The 21,808-nt window shown below is 43.2% G+C and overlaps 1 protein-coding gene across 1 annotated transcript in view; it reads right to left on the bottom strand.

Annotated features, from left to right (window-relative positions):
- Ier3ip1 (immediate early response 3 interacting protein 1) overlaps positions 1-11,231 on the bottom strand; it is a 13,227-nt gene extending 1,996 nt beyond the window's left edge. The window contains exons 1-2 of the mRNA XM_031366074.1: positions 11,009-11,231; positions 1,311-1,412 (exon numbers count right to left, since the gene is read on the bottom strand). Of these exons, the coding sequence (XP_031221934.1) occupies positions 1,311-1,412; positions 11,009-11,216 (310 nt within the window). The 5' untranslated portion in view covers positions 11,217-11,231. The remainder of the gene's footprint in view (positions 1-1,310; positions 1,413-11,008) is intronic.
- Positions 11,232-21,808: the final 10,577 nt, after the last annotated feature.

Below are 21,808 nucleotides of genomic sequence, written 5' to 3'. Positions count from 1 at the left end.
AATGAGATCTGATGCCCTCTTCTGGTGTGTCTGAAGACAGCTACAGTGTACTTAGATATAATAAAAAAGAAAAAAAATGATTCAATGGTGTTCAATTCAGTAAAGATGGCAACTGTCACAACCTGATTTTTTTTTTCTTTTTCAAAATATTCAAAGGCCCCTTTGTCAATGCAGAACTAAAAAACAAATGCATAATGCTAGGGTGAATAACTACTAATTTAAATTAAAAGTTCTGGGCTGGCGAGATGGTTCAGCGGGTAAGAGCACTCACTGACTGCTCTTCCGAAGGTCCTGAGTTCGGATCTCAGCAACTACATGGTGGCTCACAACCACCTGTAATGAGATCTGACACCCTCTTCTGGTGTGTCTGAAGTGAATGGGGCCGTCCTGAGTTCAATTCTCAGCAGCCACATGATGGCTCACGCCATCTGTACAGCTACAGTGTACTCATACACATAAAATAGATAAATAAATCTTTTTTTTTTTTTTTTTTGGTTTTTTCGAGACAGGGTTTCTCTGTGTAGCCTTGGCTGCCCTGGAACTCACTCTGTAGACCAGGCTGGCTTCGAACTCAGAAATCTGCCTGCCTCTGCCTCCAAGTGCTGGGATTAAAGGCGTCCGCCACCACCACCCAGCAAATAAATAAATCTTTTAAAAAAAATTCTATTATCTAGTAAAGTATCAATATGAAAATGCCTATGTGGGCAAATTTTAAAGTACAGTTTAGAGGCCTTTGGAGCACACTTTTTTTTTTAAGATTTCTTTAATTTATTATATGCAAGTACACAGTAGCTGTCTCCAGACACCCCAGAAGAGGGCGTCAGATCTCATTATGGGGTGGTTGTGAGCCATCATGTGGTTGCTGGGATTTGAACTCAGGACCTTCAGAAGAGCAGTCAGTGCTCTTAACTGCTGAGCCATCTCTCCATCCCCTGAACTCTTTCTTGACTGAAATGTTGCTCCAAAGTATTTTTCAATACAATGACACATACAGAACCTTTATTTCACTCTTGGAAAATTCTTTATGACTCTATATTACAAGGTGGAAGCCACAGTTTCTAAGTAGGAAGGACATCATTTTGTCTTCCTGCCCTGACAGGAAACACACAGAGTATACTAATAACACTGAACGTCCTAGAAGTAAGATGCATTGGAAAAAAAGTGGCCAGCAACTCTGAAGCAGTAAATCCGGGTTACAGAAGTCCAAGTTCCCACTACAAAGAGAACCTGACAGCCTGCACTCTCTCTAGCTTTGCCTCTGAAATCCAACCACAAACTGTAACTTCTAATTCCCTCCACATTCTTCTTACCTCTCATCACGGTTCTTACAGAGCGAATAAGGTTCATTAGTTGAGATTTAATTCCCGGCTCCTCTCCGAATCCACCAATCCCCTGGTCTGCTCCCCAGCCAACTGTGCACGATAAAGAATGATTGGTTGAGTTAAATGTATTATGTATGCACTTGTCTTGTTCCCTCATTAGCCATCTTTTAAAAATTAGTTTGAGCCCTGTGAAGATATTAAGTATAAACTCATACATCTTAAAGTTCTTTATTGAGTTCTTTAGTTTTTACTTTTGATAGTGGCAACAACCAAATTTTCTTCATTCCACTATGATTTTATAAAATCCAGAGTTCAAATGATTCAATGGTGTTCAATTCAGTAAAGATGGCAACTGTCACAACCTGATTTCTTTTTCTCTTTTTCAAAATTATCAAAGGACCTTTTGTCAATGCAGAACTAAAAAACAAATGCATAATGCTAATTAGTATCAGTGAATACTAGTTTAATTTAAAAGTTCTATTATCTAACAAAGTATCACTATGAAAATGCCTACGTGGGCAAGTTTTAGAGTGCGGTTTAGAGGCCTCTGGAGCACACTGTTTTCCTTGATGGTTCTTCATTTCTGCATTCTGAGCTGTGCTCTGTAAACCAGTCTTTTACCTCCCTCCGTCTGTCATTTCCCCACTGCAAATCCCTTTTTGGCCTTATATGCTGGTTCTTTAAAGTGTCTGTTTGTCACTTCTTCTAAAGACTCCTGATTTAAGGCCCTCTTTCTTCTCTCACATGACTACAGTTTAATTAATTCCTGGCATGCTAACCTCTAATCATGAAGAAAGAGAACAAGTCTCTTTTATACATGAAAGAACCAAGCGCCTGGAAACATTCATTCACTCAATAGGCTTTTTGCTGGGTTTATTGGGTTAAATAATAGCTGCCTGCATTTTTGTCAAGCTGTTGCAGGGCACTAATTTAAAATTCAACTTCGCAAAAAGCCAACTTTAGTGCTGACACCCCACGGTCCCAGCCACCGCCCCAGCCCGGCTGAGGGTCTGCTTCTGGCCCTTCAGCTTTCAAGGGTGTTAATGCTTTTGCCTTTCAGAGCAGTTCTCCACAGATGGTCAAGTTAGATGTCTCTTAAGTTTCACTGCTTGATTCCTCTACATTTTTCCCTTTAAAGAGTTAGAACTTCCTATCTCAGGATTGGGTGATGGTGTTCACTGGATTGCAAAAATAAATTGGCATTCTGGAATGTGTTAATTACCAATAATCAGCTTTGCCATCCATGGGGTGGGTAAACTGAGGCAGCAGCTGATGGAGGTCAGTGCTTAGAGCCATGATGGGGAGTTGGTCCAGATACTGATGGAGCTGTTGCCTACAGCAGCCAGTGATTAGAGAAGTGACTCAGCAGACTTTTCTCTGCGGAACAAAGCTTACTTTACTGGGGCTGGCACTCCCTCTGGCCAGTGAAAAACTCTGAACTCTTAACTCCTTGGGACCAGGGAGAAAGAAAAGGAAAGAGAAAATTCATACACACATACATAGACACTGAGTAAGTGAAGCAAAAGGCAAACTCCAATAACTTTATACATACAAATACATACATACATGCACACACAGACATATACATATTCACACACAGAATGGATGGAGCAAAGCTCCAGAGAGCAGACTCCAAGCATTTCACACATACACATATGTACATATACATATATGTACATATACACATATACCTGGAGGGTGAATGGAACAAAGTTCTAACAAGCAGGCTCCAAACATTTCTCTCTCTCTCTCTCTCTCTCTCTCTCTCTCTCTCTCTCACACACACACACACACACACACGCACACACACACACACACACACACAATTGATGAGTGGAGCAAGGCCCAATACACACCCAAAGAAGCTTTACATTATATACATACATAAATAATTGATGGATGGAACAAAGTTCCAACACACTGTCACACAAACTTTACACACACACACACACACACACACACACACACACACACACACACACTTGGAGGGTAGAAGGAACAAAATTCCAGCACACGCTCACACAAACCTTACACACACATACATAGTTGGCAGATGGACGGAACAATGTTCCAGCAACTTTATTCCTTCTCCCATGGCTTATACATTCCAGCAAAATCTTTCAAGTAGTATAAAACTACAATGTGATTATGTTCTAGTTTTCTTCTTGTGGATGACTATGAAAAAACAGTATAGTCCCCAATACCTTTACAAGAAATAACATTACATAGTACAGGTAAAGAAAACAAATTATTCCCAAGAACCCACATGCATTCGTAATGAAGCAACTTGTTATGGATTAACAAAGTGCGAGCAAGCAAGGTAGTTTTCTCAGCCAGTTGTTCTTACTGGCAGGCAGCAATCTGCAGTTACAAAGAAAGGATTAATTATTATTTATCTTTAAATGTAATCTTATAAGACTCTTAAGAGAATCACAAATCTGAACTTTTGTATAAAAATCAGTCATATCTACTTTACACCTCAGAATGAATTATCTATTCATCAACAATTCTTATTAAATCATATCAGGAAGCTGAGGGCAAAACTGGGTATGAGAACTCTATCATCTCCAGTCAGCCCCAGGGAGAGTCACGTCAGCCAGTGCTGCCAGTGTTCTTGTTCCCCGACCCTGGCTTAACTAAGAAGAGTGCCTTTCTGAACTTCAAAAACAGCAAAAGCAGCTCAACCTAGCTTCGCTAACAATTTTACTTTTCTAAATGTTTTCTAAGGGTGGTGGTCATTGCTGACAATCTACATCTCTAAGTTATTTCCTAGGGTGGTGATTGAATCAGCAATTGCTCCAGCAGCAATGCCTGAGAGAGATCAAGCACTGTTATTTTGAGTGCCAGAGATACTGCCCAGTGAGGGACTGGAAGCCCCCTAGAGTTTTCATATTAAGAGGGATGTGAGGGCAGCCAAGTAGAACAGAACTCCACAACAGCCTGAAGTCCTCAGGACCTGTAGTCCTGGGGCCATGCCTGTCCAAGGCATACCCATCCTGTGTTAACTGGTGGGCCACATTCCAGGAGTTCCAGAACCATTTGTCCTTTCTCCTACATGGCCTTTGGCAGTTAATGTGAGCTGGAACCCAGTCACCAAAAATACTAAGGGACAATGGCACAGCCAGTTACCATCTACTGTTAAAGCTGGCTTCCGATCTGGGTCTGTCACATCTGGGCTTTCCTAATATGCCCAGGTCACAATAAAACTTCATTCCCTTTGTTCCCAAATTTCATCTCTTACAGACTCTTCTCTAGGGTTAGGGATTTTCAAGCATTTCCCATTTTATTACAGATTCCTGGAGGACAAGGACTCCAATCCAGTCATCTGTCTCATGTTTCCACTCTCCCCCACACCAAGGCCTTTAAGTACTCAGCAAATGGCTGTGGAACTGAACTGAATTACAGTGGACTGAGTTAATAATGAGGTAAGGGAAGGTACTGTGAATCCTAGGATGATAAATTTCTGAATAATACTATTTATATTACACATGAATTATAACATGAACAAATCTTCTAGCAGCCTTAGAGTCTGGGGAAAAGGTTCCCTGGGTAAAGACTTTGTGGAACCACAAAGACCTGAGTTCAAATCCCCAGTGCCCACATAAAGACAGCTGCAGGGGCACACACATCTAATAATACTAGTGTTCCTACGGCGAGATGGGAGATGGAAACAAGGGAACCCCGGAAGCTTGAGGGCCAGCGACTCTCTCTCCCAGAAATCTTTCTTCACTGTGTTTGTTTTTAAAAGATGCTTATACATATTTTTAATATGAAGGGAGTAAATCCCAGAAAAAAAGACATTTTCTAACATTAAGCTATTCTTCAACAAAACAAGCAGACCCCAGGCAACAGCAGGGGCCACTGGAAGACAGTTATCAGCACTGAAGTACAGCAGGGGCCACTGGAAGACAGTTAGACAGTTATCAGCACTCAAGTACAGCAGGGGCCACCGGAAGACAGTTATCAGCACTGAAGTAACTGGCAGAAGCTCTTGCTTTACTGTAGCCCGCTGCCACTCCCACACTGCCAGAATGAAAACAGGCAGAAGTTTGGGAAAAGAGCAAATAATCTGTGCAGATGGTCCGCAGACAAACACAAAGGTGACATGTGAAGGGCCAGGGATGCTTATCAGAGTTTCCCTCTAACTGCTACTCGGGGCTTCTCAACTGTTTGGTTCAAGAAACATGTGTGTGTGTGTGGGGGGGGGGGAGTTGCGTGCACCCGTGTGCATGGAGACCAGAAGCCGATGTCACGTGCCGTCCTCAACTGCTCTCCACTTACACACTGAGGTCAGTCTCTAGCTGAACCAGAGCTCACAGATTTGACTAGACTGGCTAGCAAGCTTGCTCAGGTATCCCTTGTCTACCTCTGGAATGCCAGGGTTACAGGCAAGTCACCACCTTAGCCAGCATTTATGTGGATGACAGGGGTTCAAATTCAAGTCTTCACGCTTCTATGGGAGGCTTACCAAGTTAGCCATCTCCAGCCCCAACAACTGCTTTTTATGTGTTTTCTTGTGCCACTCAACTGTATTAAGCTTGTTATTAGCTTCATGGCTTCCTAAAGATTTTTCAGGATCCTGAATATACACAAGAATGTATTATCTGAAACAGATACTTTTGCCTTACAATGTAGAGCTCTTATTTCTTGCCTCTTATCAAATTTCCACGGCCTGGATCTCCAGCACATCATTAAACTGAAACAGGAAGAGAGGATTTCCATTTTTACTCTTAGTCGGGGAAATGCATTCAGACGCTCCCTGGTAAGTATGGCCTTAACTGGGACATTTTCATAGGTGATGTATGGCTGTCTGAGGTATTTCCTCTTATTTCCAGTTTGATATTATATTATATTATTATATTTTTGTTTTCGTGTGTATGAACATGTGTATGCATAGGCTAGAGGTTAAAATCAGGTGCCTTCCTAAATCACGCTCCACCTCATCTTTTGAGACAGATTCTCTAACTGAACCTGTAGTTTTCAGACTACACTGGACGAGTTGGCCAGCAAGCCCAGACGCCATCCCGTCTCTGCCTCCCCAGAACGTGACTCTGACCACAAGGCACACCTGGCCTTAGTGATGGTGCTGGGATTAAACACCACCAACCAAGCCATTTCCCCAGACCTCGTGATGAATACTAGTGCTTTTCCTGTGCCTATTTTATTAGCTATTGATTTCTATTATCAATATGATGGAATATTGAACCAATCTTGCAATTCTGGGTAAATCCTACTTGACCACGATGAATGGTGTTTTAATACACTGGTGGATTTTTTACATAAATATTCATAAGAAAGTTATAAATATTTTATTTGTATGAGTATGTGTGTATGCCTGCTTGATTTATGTGTACCACATGCATGCTGAAGCCAGAAGAGGGCGCTGTGAGCCACGGTGTGCATGGTGGGAACCCAACCCAGGTCCTTAAACTGCTTGCTGTTTTACTGAGATTGAATCTGCTCCCTCAAAACCGGATGCTTCTCCATTTGAGGTGCGCATGCTCAAGAGGAATCAGAGAGTCTGATTTCTACACAGTTGCCACTAATCCCAGCTGCCGTGCTAGAGGTCAGTTCAGGAAGGTCTCCACACCCACAGCCATCTGGAGCTCTCTCCATTAGGAGTCCTGCTTCCAGATCCTCATGCGGTTCAGTGGGAGAGCACATGGCTTGTGTACATGAGGCCCTGGCTTCAAAGAAAGGTTTTTCCACCTTAAAAACAAAACGAAACAAAACTTTTACGTGTATGGATATTTTGTACGTCCGTGTAACACATGAATGCCTGGTGCCTTTGGAAGCTTGAAGAGGGCATCAGATCTCTTGGAACTGGGGTCACAGGTGCTTGTGAGCACCATGAAGATAGATGGTGGGAATTGAACCTGGGTCATCTGAAAGAGCAGCCAGTGCTCTAAAGTGCTGAGCCATCTCTCCAGTCCCATTTTTTTTTTCACATTTTAAAATAGTGACCTAAGTCTATACAATGTCTCTTGGTATGCTCTTTAAGGGAAAGTCTGTGTTCTCTCAGAAGCCTGGCTTCCCTGTCCAGAGCCTTTTTGCCTGCTTCTGTGAAAGTCTGCCTGTCAGGCAGTCAGGTCAGGCCAGGGTCTACTGGCAGATTTCCTGGCCTGCTGATGCATGGACTGGTAAGAGGGGATACATTTGAAGCTCAAGGCGAGGGGGTGAATGTTCTGTTAATCTTGGAGGAAGGAACAAGGAGGAATAGGGAGGCCTCCAGATGGGTCCAGATACTGAACGTACGTCAGCCCTTGTCTCTACTGGCTTAGGACTTTGTTTCCCATGGTGCAGTAAAGTAGATAGAGCCTAAGAAGATTACACTTGAGGCTGCCTCAGTCCTGACTGGCCAGGCCTCCCGATCTCTAACCTATGTCTCTGAGTCTCCTTTCCTATAACCCCACTCCCTGCAGAGGACTGCTCCCACTCCCTGCAGAGGACTGCTCCCACTCCCTGCAGAGGACTGCTCGCCTTTGTACCAGCTGGCCTCCCAATCTCTAACCTACATCTCTGAGTCTCCTTTCCTATAACCCCACTCCTGCAGTGGACTCCTCGCCTTTGTACCAGCTGGCCTGGTGCACTTCCCATTCTCACTTAGATCCTCAGTGTTCTTCCAATTGGCCCAAGCCAGTGTTTGGTAGGATAGGTCAAGACTCGATTATTCCTTCAAACCTGCCATTCTGTATAATTAATATGTTCTTATTCAGTCATTATTTCTTTTTGTGACATCTTTTTGGTTGAGATGAGGGTGAGGGTGGGGGTGGGGATTTTTGTTGTCCCTGAGACAGGATCTCCAGAGCCAGCCTCCAACTCCCCTGTGCAGCTAAGGATGACCATGACCTCTGTCTCTCTTCCTTCACCAAGTGCTGGGTTGTAGGGAAATGCCACTGTGACTGACCAGTTTCACGTAAGGAATCAAGGCCAGGGCTTCCTGCATCCTAGATACTGTCTCTACCAACTGAACTATACCTCAAACTGACAATCAATCCCTAACAGGACCATCCTTCAAGAAACAAAACTACAGCAAAACCTGGGCACCAATTATTTTTGTGTCTTCTGTGCTGGACTAAAGACATGCGTCACTACTGCCCAGCTCAAAACTGTCATTTTAATGAAACTCCACAGTCCAGGTCTTCTGATTGGTCATTTATGTTTTCCCAACAGCTGCTCTACCCCCACTTAACATTTCCATGCTAGAGGAGATCTGCAGTCCCGGGGATCAGTTCTGTGTGTTCCCTTTTGCTAGCACTCTGTTTGCCTCCCTGAACTTGTGTGCAGTGCCTTCGGACCTCAGAAGAGGGTGTTGGAACCCCCGGAACTGGAGCTACAGGTACCTGTGACCCATCATGTGGGTGCTCTGCTAGAGCAGCAAGTGCTCTCTCTTAACACTGAGTCATGTCTCCAGCCCTCTTAGTAATTCTCTCTCTCACAGAGCTTCATTTACTGTCTGTACTAAAAACAACTATCAACTATTCTACATCTATTTGCATATCCCACAGAAATCTCCAAGTGGGCATGTCCAGACTTATTTCATGGTTGTTTTACTTTCTGATCTACCACGGTGATCTGATTTTCCAAGTTTTTCCTGACACCTAGAGGTATCTCACTCAGTGGCTTAAGCCAGAAAACCAGGAGAAGTTTTTAGCTTTACCTTTTCTCCCTCATTGCCAGTGGCTAACATGTTCTTCGTGTGTGCTTATGCATGAAGGCAAACACTCTACCGAGAGCTTATGTCTAGCCTTCCTTTGGCTTTCTGAGACAGGGTCTTACTACGATGCTCAGTGTTCATTTTTAAACTCACTTTGTAGCTTAGTTTGGCCTTAAAATTTCAAGCCTCTGCAACAACACACTGTCTTGTTTTCTGGTCTGTACTAGTCTCCCAGGGCTGCCCGAATAAAGCAACTAATGCTTAACACAACAGAAATCACTTTCCTACAGTTTTAGAGGCCAAGTCTAAAATCAAGCAGACCTACTCCTTCTGGTAACTAAGGGGTACTCCTGCCCGCTCTTCCAATAACATCTGTCTGGTAGCTGCTGGAGTTCCTGGCTTCCTTGGCCTGAAGCCGAGCCACCTCAACCTCTGCCTCTGAGATCCCACTCTGTTCTTCCTGAAGTGTGTGTCTGGAAGCTCCGTAGCTCACTCTCCTTGTAAGGACACTCACAGATCTAAGGCCCATCACCTAATCCAGTTATGAAGAGCTCAATTCAATTATAAACTTTCGAAGACAGTGTTTCTAAATAAGGTAGCAGCCACAGGTACCACAGAGTTAGAACACAATCCAACCCATCCCATAATCAGGAAGAGTTTTCTGTACAGTCCAGAGGTAAAGAGCCGGACTCTGGAGTCAGTATGTTCAACTGTGCCACCTTCTACCCATGTGATCCTACAAGTTAGCCACCACTTCCTGTTTTAGATTTCTTACCTGTAAAACTGTGCCCCCCCCCTCTCTCTCTCTCTCACACACACACACACACACACACACACACACACAAAACACCTAACACAAATCCTGCATACCTTAGGGCCATACTCCTCTACCTCCCTACCTGAGATGGCTGTTTCCAAATCCACTCCTCTCCTTCCCCTTCACTTCTCCATAGTGAACCGGAACAGAGACTCAGTAACAGAAATCTGACCATGTCCCTGTTCACAACTATTTCACCCGCCTTGGTTTCCACGCCAGGGTGACATTGCGCAAGGCTTCGGCCTCCAGACTTCTCCCAATCCTTTTCTTTCACCTAGTTAATACTCATTCACGTATTAGATTTTGGGTCAGACTCACTTCTCCCAGGTCTTTTCAGATTCTCCTTTTCTTTATATCGCTCTACACCTTTCTAATATTTAGCATAGCTGTTACTCATCTCACATTAGATGGGCAGATGATTGGTGTAACCAGCCTCTGTAACATAGGTCTGGTAAGTTTTTGTGTTCACCTCTTCCTAAGAAATAAAATGCACCATTCTTCCTTGTGGGTTTGCAGACACAGTTAGTAAACTTCAACAAAACACTCACATCACGAAGTCCTGTCTCAGTTTTGCCTTACACAGCATAAAGCAACTGGACAAGGCTGGCATGAAGATGTGATTGACAAGTTGCAGAAACCATAAAGTGTGCGTGCCTTCTTTGCGTGTTTATTGTATTCTTTGATTCCAGTCCTTGGTACACTATAGGTACCCAACGGGGAGTGCGTATTGAATGGTGAGCCTGCTACTTCCTATTCCCCATAACCCAACTCCCACCAACCTCTACTGCTCTCCATCATTCATTGTCCCCATCAGTCATTCCAACAACGAGCACTCTGAAAGAAAAAAAAAAGCCACGTTCTTCCTCCACTCCCAGCATTTAAGTCAAAACTCACATGCCAGCTTTTCCTTCTGTAAATCGGCAATAAGAAATACAAGCATTCGACTGAGCTAAATTCAAGGCGGGAAGAATAGAGTCCGGGTCCCTCCGCCACCGGCCCCAGACCCCAGACGTCCACCCCAGCTCGGCACGCGGGGACGCCCCTCTGCAAGCCGCCCGGGTTTGCACGCGGGGACACCCCTCTGCAAGCCGCCCGGGTTTGCACGCGGGGACGCCCCTCTGCAAGCCGCCCGGGTTTGCACGCGGGGACGCCCCTCTGCAAGCCGCCCGGGTTTCCAGCGCCCGCCCCTCTCATCCACGTCCGGGCACTCACTGTTCTTGAGGAAGCGCTCCTCGTGCAGCACAGCGATGGCGTTCACGCACAGCAGGGCCGCCTGCATCAGGGAGTACAGCGTGAAGGCCATAGTTACTTCAAACTGTCCCCAGGCCCGACCGACTTCTTCCCGGACACCTTCCGGGACGTGGCGCCGCCACCGCCCGCGTCCAGCTACGGAAGCCGGGCCGGCTCGAAACGCGCTCATAGAGCAGCCCCGCCCCTGTCGGCATGACCCCGCCCCTGCTGGCGTAGCTCCGCCCCGCGCTTAGTAGTTGCTGCGCCTGCGACCAGGGAGTCTGGAACACAATACTGTAGTCATTCTCCAATGACAGGGGCTGAAGTAAATACGTGTAGAGAGTACCGCATAATTAAAAAAATGTTCTTATATACTGAAGTAAATGCTTTTCTAACATCTTTTTTCTGCCTATTTTTGCTTTTTTATTTACTGTAGTTGTAAGAATGGAGCCACACTTGAGACTTGTATTATGTTTCTGTTGAACTCTGCTGCCTCACGTTTCCAAAACTGTGAAAAATCTGCATTCAGATTTTACCCCTGATGATGTGGAGCCCGTCAAAATGTTTAAAATTACAAGAAAACATCTTAACATTATTCATAGAGGAGCATTCTCTTCTTGATCAAACTCTATCTGATATGTCAATACTTTAGGATAGTAAAATAAAGCAAGCTCTTTCACCCATGGCTACATGGGAATACATTAACGTTTCTCACAGTGATGGCTGAAGCCCTAGAAGGGGGACCCAGCTCTCTTGACAAGTCGCCCAGTGATTTGTTGTAGGAACAGGAAACCAACGGCAACCGGAAGTGACTATGGGTGGATGGAACGGAAGCTGGAACAACAGCGCAGCAATACTTTCGCCGCCACGCTAACCGATTCTTTCACCACCATAAAAACCAGATTGATCTCTCTGGGCTTCTACCACTGTCAGTTATACAATTAGGTGATATTCATCTCTGAGGCCCTTTCTGCCCCCCAAAAATCTAGCAAAAACATCTTAAAATATAAGATAGTGGACCTGGCAGTGGTAATACACACCTTTAATCCCAGCACTCAGGAGGCAGAGGCAGGTGGATATCTGAGTTCAAGACCAGCCTGGTCTACAGAGTGAGTTCCAGGACAGCCAGGGCTACACAGAGAAACCCTGTCTTGAAAAAAAACAAAATAATAAACAAACTTTTTTTTTTTTTTTAACAAAGGGGCTGAAAAGATGGCTCGGCAGTTAAGAGCACTGGCTGCTCTTCCAGAGGTCATGAGTTCAACTCCAAACATCCACATGGTGGCTCATGACCACCTGGCATGCAGGTGTACATGCAGCAGAGCATTCATATATAAAATAATATACATGTTCCACTGCCATATTATTTGATTCATCATTTCTCAAAAATCTAGGCCCAAAAATCTTCACCCATTCAGAACTCACTCATCAACTCTAGGCTGATAATTCAGCTGACTACCCACCCCCTTGGGTATCTGTTAGATATTTTAAATTTACCTTGTTCCAAATAGAAATAGACTTTTTCTTCTCAAACTGACTTATGTGTCAACTCATTTGACTGACTCAACTTCAGACTTGAGAGGAAAATGTCAGGATCATTACTGACTTTCTCTCTTTTACTTTTTATATCCTGCATATTGATCCAGCAGTAGTAGCTCCTGGTAACTTTGTAACCCACGGTGTGTGTGTGTGTGTGTGTGTGTGTGTGTGTGTGTGTGTGTGTGTGTGGTGGGTATGCATGAGTTGGTAGGAGTGGATGCCCATGCAAGTAGAGCCAGAAGAAGAGGTTGGGTGTCTTATATCATTCTCTGCCTTATTCCCTTGACACAGTCTCTCACTGTTGGCCAGTGAGCTCCCAGGATCTGTCTGTCTCCACCTCCAACCTGAGGTGGCAGGCGTGGGCAGCCATGCCCAACTTTTTACACCCATTGTAGAGGATTAGACTGCAGCTTCTTATGTTTGCACACAAAGCTCTTTTACCTGATGAGCATCTTCCTATTTGTGGTGATTTGAATGAGAGTGGTCATCACAGCCATATTTGAATACATGGGTCCCAGTTGGTGGAACTGTTTGCGAAGGATTGAGGTGCCTTATTAGAGGAGGTGTGTCACGTGTGTCACTGGAGGTGGCTTTGAGTTTTTTTTTTTTTTTAAACAGCCACCAGCTCTCTTACCATAGAAGCTGAGAGGCTGTTGGTCTCTCTCTTTCTCTCTCTCTCTCTTTTAAGATTTATTTATTTATTTTATGTATGTAAGTATACTGTAACTGTCTTCGGATACACCAGAAGAGGGCACTGGATTCCATTACAGATGGTTGTGAGCCACCATGTGGTTGCTGGGGATTGAACTTAGGACCTCTGGAAGAGTAGTCAGTGCTCTTAACCACTGAGCCATCTCTCCAGCCCAGGCTTTGAGGTGTTAAAAGCGGATGCCATTCTGAATTACCTCTCTCAGCTTCATGCTGATGGATGAGCTCTCAGTTTCTGCTTCAGCACCATTGCCTGCCTTCCTGCTGCCACGCTCCCTGCCATGATGGTTGCGCTGGCTAGACTTGTGGCAACTTGACACACAAACTAGATTTATCTGAAAGGAGGGAACCTATTTTTTTTTTTTTGAGACAGGGTTTCTCTGTGTAGCCCTGGCTATCCTGGAACTCACTCTGTAGACCAGGCTGGCCTCGAACTCAGAAATCCACCTGCCTCTGCCTCCCAAGTGCTGGGATTAAAGGCATGCGTGAACCTTAATTGAGAAAATGCCTTCTTTAGATCTGGCTGAAAGGCATTTTCTTAATTAGTGATTGATGAAGGAAGGCCCAGCCTATAAGTGGTTCCATCTCTCTGTTGGTGGTCCTGGGTTCTCTAAGAAAGCATGCTGGGTAAGCCAGGGGGAGCAAACCAGGAAGCAGCACCCCTCCATGGCCTCAGCATCGGTTCCTACTCTAGGACCCTGTCCTGTTTGAGTTCCTGCTCTGACTTCCTTTAATGATGAATGGTGCTGTGGAAGTGTAAGCTTAAGCAAAAAAAACCAAACCAAACCAAACCAAACCAAAACAAAACAAAAAACAAAAAACAAAACCAAACCTTTCCTCCCCGACTGGTTTTGGTCATGGTGTTTTGCACAGCAAGAGAAACCCTGAGAAAACAGTCATGGACTCACTTCTGAAACTCCAAGCCCCCAAGCTCCCAGGAAGCGCTTTCTTCCATAAGTTTTGTTGCTGCTGTGGTAGAAAAGTAACTAAGACACTGGCACTAGGACCCAGGTTTCCATGTGAAAAGTCTAGGCCTGGCCGGCTGCAAAGAGTTAGGACTGGCAACTTGTCTTTTGAATCCCAAGTAAAAATCACTAAAGAGCCAAGAGACTTACTTGGTGGAGCTAACATTCAGAAGAGGAACACGGGAAAGGCTCTAATGACTTCCAAGACCATGTTTGGGGGACTGACGTGATGTTTAGGTTTAAATAAAAGACATCGACTCAGCAAAAGGAAGCAGTCCTATTCAAGGTACGGCCCCACCTATGGCTGATCTATCACTGGCTGTCTTCCTCTGGTCCAGGTGCCCTGATAGCCTGTCTAGAATGGTGTGAAGTCTCTTCCTGTCAGGCAAGTTCCTCTTCAGGCTGACAGGAGCACTTTGGTCATTTCTTTATTCTTTGAAGGCCATTGTTTCAATCATCTGACAGGCAAGGGGAGAGCCATGTGTGTCTTTTTCCAGTCTTTCCTTTCTTACCAGGATGGGGTACAGGGCCATTAAGAAGCAATTACGTCGGGGGACGCTGCTCCTGGGTAGCTTGATACTGTTATTTCAAAAGCCAGTCCAGTCCATCCTAATAGGGCAGACTGGTTTCTGTGCCCTTCAACCTTGGGATGTCACAACAGAAGTTCCTTAATCTTGGGACTTCTGGCTCCCAGAACCTCGAGCCAATACGTTTCTTCTCCTAGACGGCAGAGTGTGGGATAGGTATTCTAACTGCATCTTACTTTCTCATCCACTGATCTCTGCTCCTGTCACCTCTTGTGTATCCCTGCAAGGTTGGCTGCCGAACAAGCTTGTGTATCCTGGGAAGGTCTTTCGCTTTCTCTATTAATTCTTCCTAGAGTATCCTAAGAATTTCCTATGAAAGAGAATAATGAAAACAGGCTCTTTGTTAGGAGAGTCATCTGTCCCCTAGAACTCCTCACATTTCGTGGGACCATGGGGTCCCGTCTGAACCAAATTACGGATGAAAACGCCGTCTGAGCAAGGAGAGCGTCGCCATCTTTTTTTTTTTTTTTTAAGATTTATTTATTATTATATGAAAGTACATTGTAGCTGTCTTCAGATGCACCAGAACAGGGCACCAGATCTCATTAGGGATGGTTGTGAGCCACCATGTGGTTGCTGGGATTTGAACTCATGACCTTCAGAAGAGTAGTCAGTGCTCTTACCCACTGAGCCATATCACCAGCCCAAGCGTCGCCATCTTTAAGCTGCCTGAGACCTTCCCTTGCTCGCAGTGAAGACGAGGGTTAGAGGACTTTTTTTTTCCAAAGGTTAGATTTTTTCCAAAAACTTACTAATTTGGCCCTTTCTCTTCCTAGTTTTAAATCTCAGCATCTCTATTCCTGTAGTCATTAAAAAAAAATAGCCCATGGACCTACATATTATGTATTACTTATTAAAAATTTAGACTCAGGTTGAAGTCTGACAAAAAAATGGATTATATTCTTTTTTAAACCTTTTTTTTTGTCCTGGTAATATATTTAGTAGGTATTTTTATTTTCTTATCTATGTCTGCAATGGGAATCAATGATGAATGAAGGAAGCTTGCTTTTAATCCTGTTGTTTACAATGGCAGCCCTGAGTGTCAGCAGGCTTACGGCAGCAGAATTCACCCAAATGGTTTCTATTTGGAGTCAGCATCCGACCAAAAATAGAAAAATCCCACAAGTGAGTTCCATTCATGTTTGCGGACATGCACAAGCTATTTTCTGCTACAAGGCTCAAAATGGAGCCATTTGCAAGCTGGAAGCTTGTGTACTATAAAGTGTTTCTGGAAAGGGCCTAAAAATGGAAAGTTTTTCTAAAAAAATAAAAACTAGTCACTGTACCTATTTTAAAATGGCGCTCATCCTAAGTAGCCACATCGAGCTAATTTTATTTCAAAAAATACCACTAGAGTAAATAAAATCAGAATTAAAAAAAACAAACCTCTAGAAATGACTTAAATGTGTATTATTTATTCAACCATTCATCCTTTTGTTCTTATTCTTCATTCATCAAGAATTTATTGGACTTTAGGGAATAGACAGGTGGTTTAGAAGCTAAGAACGCTTGCTATGCTTGCAGAGGATACGGCTGTGGTTCCCAGCATCCACGTGGTGGCTCGGGAACACCTCCAGTTCCAGGGCATCTGGCGCCCTCTTCTGACCTGTGAGGGCACCAGGCCCACATGTGCACAGCCGTACATGGAGGCAAAACACACATGTAAAATAAATAAATCTGAAAATAATCTAAAGGCATTTATTGAACTTTGAAGAACTACCTTACATCATGCAAGGGGCTGGGCAAGGTGCAGTGGGGTAACACAGATAATCATGCATGTTTCTTGTGCTGGGGTGGGGAGAGGTTGCTGACTAAGAAAAAATGAGTTCTAGACTGCACAAAGTTACAAAGCAGCAGAGACTCGGTGCTGAATGGGACGTGTAACAAGAGGGCCGCGTAGAACTGAGCATCGGGATCATCTGAAGGCTTTCAAGGTGAGGGGGAGGGATATCATGGGCCTGTCTTTGATCCATGCTCGGAGGGCTTGCTTCTGAGCAGGTCCGGTAGGCGCAGCTGCTGTGAATCCATGTGTGTTAGGGCATTTCTGCAGATGCTGGCTCTTGCGTTCTCAGCTGCAATGATCCATGTACTGTGCTGTGCTATGCTGTTTCTCTCTCTCTCTCTCTCTCTCTCTCTCTCTCTCTCTCTCTCTCTCTCTCTCTCTCTCTCTCGTCTCTCTCTCTGTCTGTCTGTCTGTCTGTCTGTCTGTCTCTCTTTTCCCCCTCTCTCTCTCCCTCCCTCCCTCTCCCTCCCCTCCTCCCTTTCCCTCCCTCCCTCCCAATCCCTCCCTCCCTCCGTCCTCCCCACCCCCGCCGCCCCGTGTGTGTGGTGTGGCATAGCCTTCCCATTTAGAGCCAGATGCTCCAGTTGGTTATTCTCTGCGTGTTGACCAGCTGTGGGTCTCTGTTTTTAATCACCACCTACTCCAGAAAGAAGCCTCCTTGATGAGGGTTTCGGGAAACACTATTATATGTATGTATGCAATCCTCAAACAGTAAAGATAAAAGGAAATGTCAACTACCACCAGATGTAGAAGGCAAAGGTATACTTGTTTCATTATTTTGAAAGAAAATGAATATGAACCTAAGATTTTATATCCAATCAAACAGCCTACGATCTACCAATATCCATCTGATTTAAAATGACAATTTAAAAAAGGAAGGCAAAAAGCTAAATAAGGAAGAAAGGTTTTTTGTTTTTTTTTGTTTTTTTTTTTTTGTTTTTTTATTTTTTTTTAGGAAAATCTAACATTCTCTTGGTAAAATATGTTTTGAAAAAAACTTTTTAAAAAAGATGTATTTATTTATTTTATGTATGTGAGTACACTGTAGCTGTCTTCAGACACACCAGAAGAGGGTGTTAGATCTCACTACAGATGGTTGTGAGCCACCCTGTTGCTGGGATTTGAGCTCAGTACCTTTGGAAGAGCAGTCAGTGCTCTTACCTGCTGAGCCATCTCTCCAGCCCCCATAACTACATATTCTATTGCCCTTTCCTAACGAGATCTGTCTTCTCTAGTCCTTAACTCTATACGTAGCCTCTGCGATTCTATACAGAAGGGCTTGGTTATAGTTGACTTAATAGCTAATATCCACATACAAGCGAATACATACCATATTTGTCTTTCTGGGTCTAAGTTACCTCACTCAAGATGATTTTTGTCTAACTCCATTTACCTGGGAATTTCATGATCACATTAAAAAAAATGCCCAATACTCCATTTTTACTATATTTTTCAATTATTTAAAAAACATTTTAAGTTTAAATATATTTTGATCATATTTTCCCATACCCCAAGTATTTCCAGATTCACTTTCCCTCCCTATCTACCCAACTTTAAATTCTTTTTCAAAAAACAAACAAAAATCCAATAAAAAACAAAATCCCTGGATTTCCATCTGCACTGCAGAGCTAACCCTGTGCCACAGCTCTCTGCACCCAAATCTTTCCCTGAGAGAGCTGGTCTCCCAGGAGTGCTGAGACAGCTAAGATCACAGGCTCATAGGCTCCAGTGAGAGACAGCAGGACCAGCTAACACCAGATATAGCCAGATGTCCAGAGGCAAGCACAAGAACCTAAGCAACAGAAACCAAGGCTAAATGGCATCATTAGAACCCAGTTCTCCCACCACAGCAAGCTGTGGATACCCCAACAAACTGGAAAAGTAAGATTTTTTTAAAAGATTTATTTTATTTATTTTATGTGTATGAGTACACTGAAGCTTGTACAGATGGCAGTGAGTTATCATGTATGTGGCTGCTGGGAATTGAACTCAGGACCTCTGCTGGTCTTGCTCACTCCAGCCCGCTCGATCCGGCATAATTCACTGTAGCTGTCTTCAGAAGCACCAGAAGAGGGAGTCAGATCTCATTGTGGGTGGTTGTGAGCCACCATGTGGTTGCTGGGATCTGAACTCAGGACCTTGGGAAAAGCAGTCAGTGCTCTTACCCACTGAGCCATCTCATCAGCCCCAAAGAGGGGGGGGGCAAGATTTTGATTTAAAATCACATCTCATGATGATGACAGAGGATTTTAAGAAGGACATAAATAACTCCCTTACCCAAGAAATACAGGAGAACCCAGGTAAACAGGGAGAAGTCCTTAAAGAGAAAACACATAAATCCCTTAAAGAAATACAGGAAAACACAACCAAATAGGTGAAGAAATTAAACAAAACCATCCAGGATCTAAAAATGGAAATAGAAACAATAAAGAAATCACAAAGGGAGACAACCCTGCAGATAGAAAACCTAGGAAAGAGATCAGGAATTATAGATCATCAACACACATCAACATCACCAACAGAATACAAGAGATAGAAGAGAGAATCTCAGGGGCAGAAGATACCATAGAAAACAATGACACAACAGTCAAAGAAAATGCAAAGTGCAAAAAGCTCTAACCCAAAACATCCAGGAAATCCAGGACACAATGAGAAGACCAAACCTAGAGACAATAGGTATAGAAGAAAGGGAAGATTCAGCTGGGCAGTGGTGGTGCATGCCTTTAAGCAAATCTCTCAATTACCATAGATGGAGAAACCAAGATATTCCATGACAAAATTCAAAACTGACCATAAGTTAGTCACAAGACAGGCCTCAACAGATAAAAGAAGACTGAAATAATCCCATGCATCCTATCAGATCAACCTAGACTAAGGCTGGTTCTTCAATAACAACAAAAAACAATAGAAAGCCCAAATATACGTGGAAGCTGAACAACTCTCTACTCAATGATAACTTGGTCAGGGAAGAAATAAAGAAAAATTAAAGACTTTTTAGAATTTAATGAAAATGAAGGCACAACATACCCAAACTTATAGGACACAATGAAAGCAATGCTAAGAGGAATGTATAGCTCTGAGTACCTCCAAAAAGAAACTCGAGAGAGCATATACCAGCAGCTTAACAGCACACCTGAAAGATCTAGAACAAAAAGAAGCAAATGCACCCAAGAGGAGGTAGACTTATTTAAAGCAGGAAATAAACTCAGGGCTGAAATCAACCAAGTAGAAACAAAAAGAACTATGCGAAGAATCAACAAAACCAGGAGCTGGTTCTTTGAGAAAATCAACAAGATAGATAAACCCTTAGCCAGACTGACCAGAGGGCACAGGTACAGTATCAAATTAACAAAATCAGAAATGAAGAGTGAGACATAACAACAGAAATGGAGGAAATAAAAAAAAATCAGGTCCTACTACAAAAACTTATACTTAACAAAACTGGAAAATCTGGATGAAATGAACAATTTTCTAGACAGATACCAGGTACCAAAGTTAAATCAGGATCAGATAAACCATCTAAACAGTTCCATAACCCCTAAAGAAATAGAAGCAGTCATTAAAAGTCTCCCAACCAAAAAAAAAAGCCTCAGACCAGATGGGTTTAGTGCAGAATTCTATCAGACCTCCAAAGAAGACCTAATACCAATGCTCTTCAAACTATTCCACAAAGTAGAAACAGAAGGAACACTATGCAATTCGTTCCAAGAATCCACAATTATACTTATACCTTATCCACACAAAGACCCAACAAAGAAAGAGAGTTTCAGACCAATTTCCCTTATGGATATTGATGCAAAAATACTCAATAAAATTCTTGCAAACTGAATCCAAGAACATATCAAAATGACCATTTGCCACGATCAAATAGGCTTCATCCCAAGGATGCAGGGATGGTCCAATATATGGAAATCCATCATCAAAATCCACTATATAAGCAAACTCAAATTAAAAAAAAAAAAAAACCCACATGATCATCTCATTAGATGCTGAAAAAGCACTTGACAAAATTCACTATCCCTTCAAGTTAAAAGTCTTGGAAAGATCAGGAATTCAAGGCCTATACCTAAACATACAACAAACCAGTAGCCAACATCAAACTAAATGGAGAGAAACCTGAAGCAATCCCACTAAAATCAGGGACTAGACAAGGCTGCGCATTCTCTCCCTACATATCAAATATTGTACTTGAAGTCCTTATCAGAGCAATTAGATAACAAAAGGAGATCAAAGGGATACAAATTGGAAAGGAAGAAGTCAAATATCACTATTTACAGATCATATGATAGTATACTTAAGTGACCCCAAACATTCCACCAGAGAGCTCCTACACCTGATAAACAACTTCAGCAAAGTAGCTGGATATAAAATTAGCTCAACAAATCAGTAGTCTTCCTCTACTCAAAGGATAAACAGGCTGAGAAAGAAATTAAGGAAACAACACCCTTCACAATAGTCACAAATAATATAAAATACCTTGGTGTGACTCTAACTAAGCAAGTAAAAGATCTGTTTGACAAGAACTTCAAGTCTCTGAAGAAGGAAATTGAAGAAGATCTCAGAAGATGGGAAGATCTCCCATGCTCATGGATTGGCAGGATTAATATAGTAAAAATGGCCATCTTGTCGAAAGCAATCTACAGATTCAATGCACTCCCCATCAAAATTCCCATTCATTTCTTCACAGACTTGGAAAGAGCAATTTGCAAATTCATCTGGAATAACAAAAAACCTAGGATAGCGAAAACTATTCTCAACAATAAAAGAACCTCTGGTGGAATCACCATCCCTGACCTTAAGCTGTACTACAGAACAATTGTGATAAAACTGCATGGTATTGGTATAGAGACAGCCAGGTAGATCAATGGAATAGAATTGAAGACTCAGAAATGAACCTACACACCTATGGTCACTTGATCTTTGACAAAGGAGCTAAAAACATCCAGTGGAAAAAAGACAGCATTTTCAACAAATGGTGCTGGCTCAACTGGTGGTCAGCATGTAGAAGAACGCAAATCAATCCATTCTTATCTCCTTGTACAAAGCTCAAGTCCAAGTGGATCAAGGACCTCCACATAAAACTAGATACACTGAATCTAATAGAAAATAAAGTGGGGAAGAGCCTCAAGCATGTAGGCACAGGGGAAAATTTCCTGAACAGAACACCAATAGCTTATGCTCTAAGATCAAGAATTGACAA

Source organism: Mastomys coucha, unplaced genomic scaffold (genome assembly GCF_008632895.1).
Source record: "Mastomys coucha isolate ucsf_1 unplaced genomic scaffold, UCSF_Mcou_1 pScaffold13, whole genome shotgun sequence".
Classification (NCBI taxonomy): domain Eukaryota; kingdom Metazoa; phylum Chordata; class Mammalia; order Rodentia; family Muridae; genus Mastomys; species Mastomys coucha.
The sequence above is the reverse complement of the archived record's forward strand: the minus strand, read 5'-3'. Positions and strand labels throughout refer to the sequence as shown.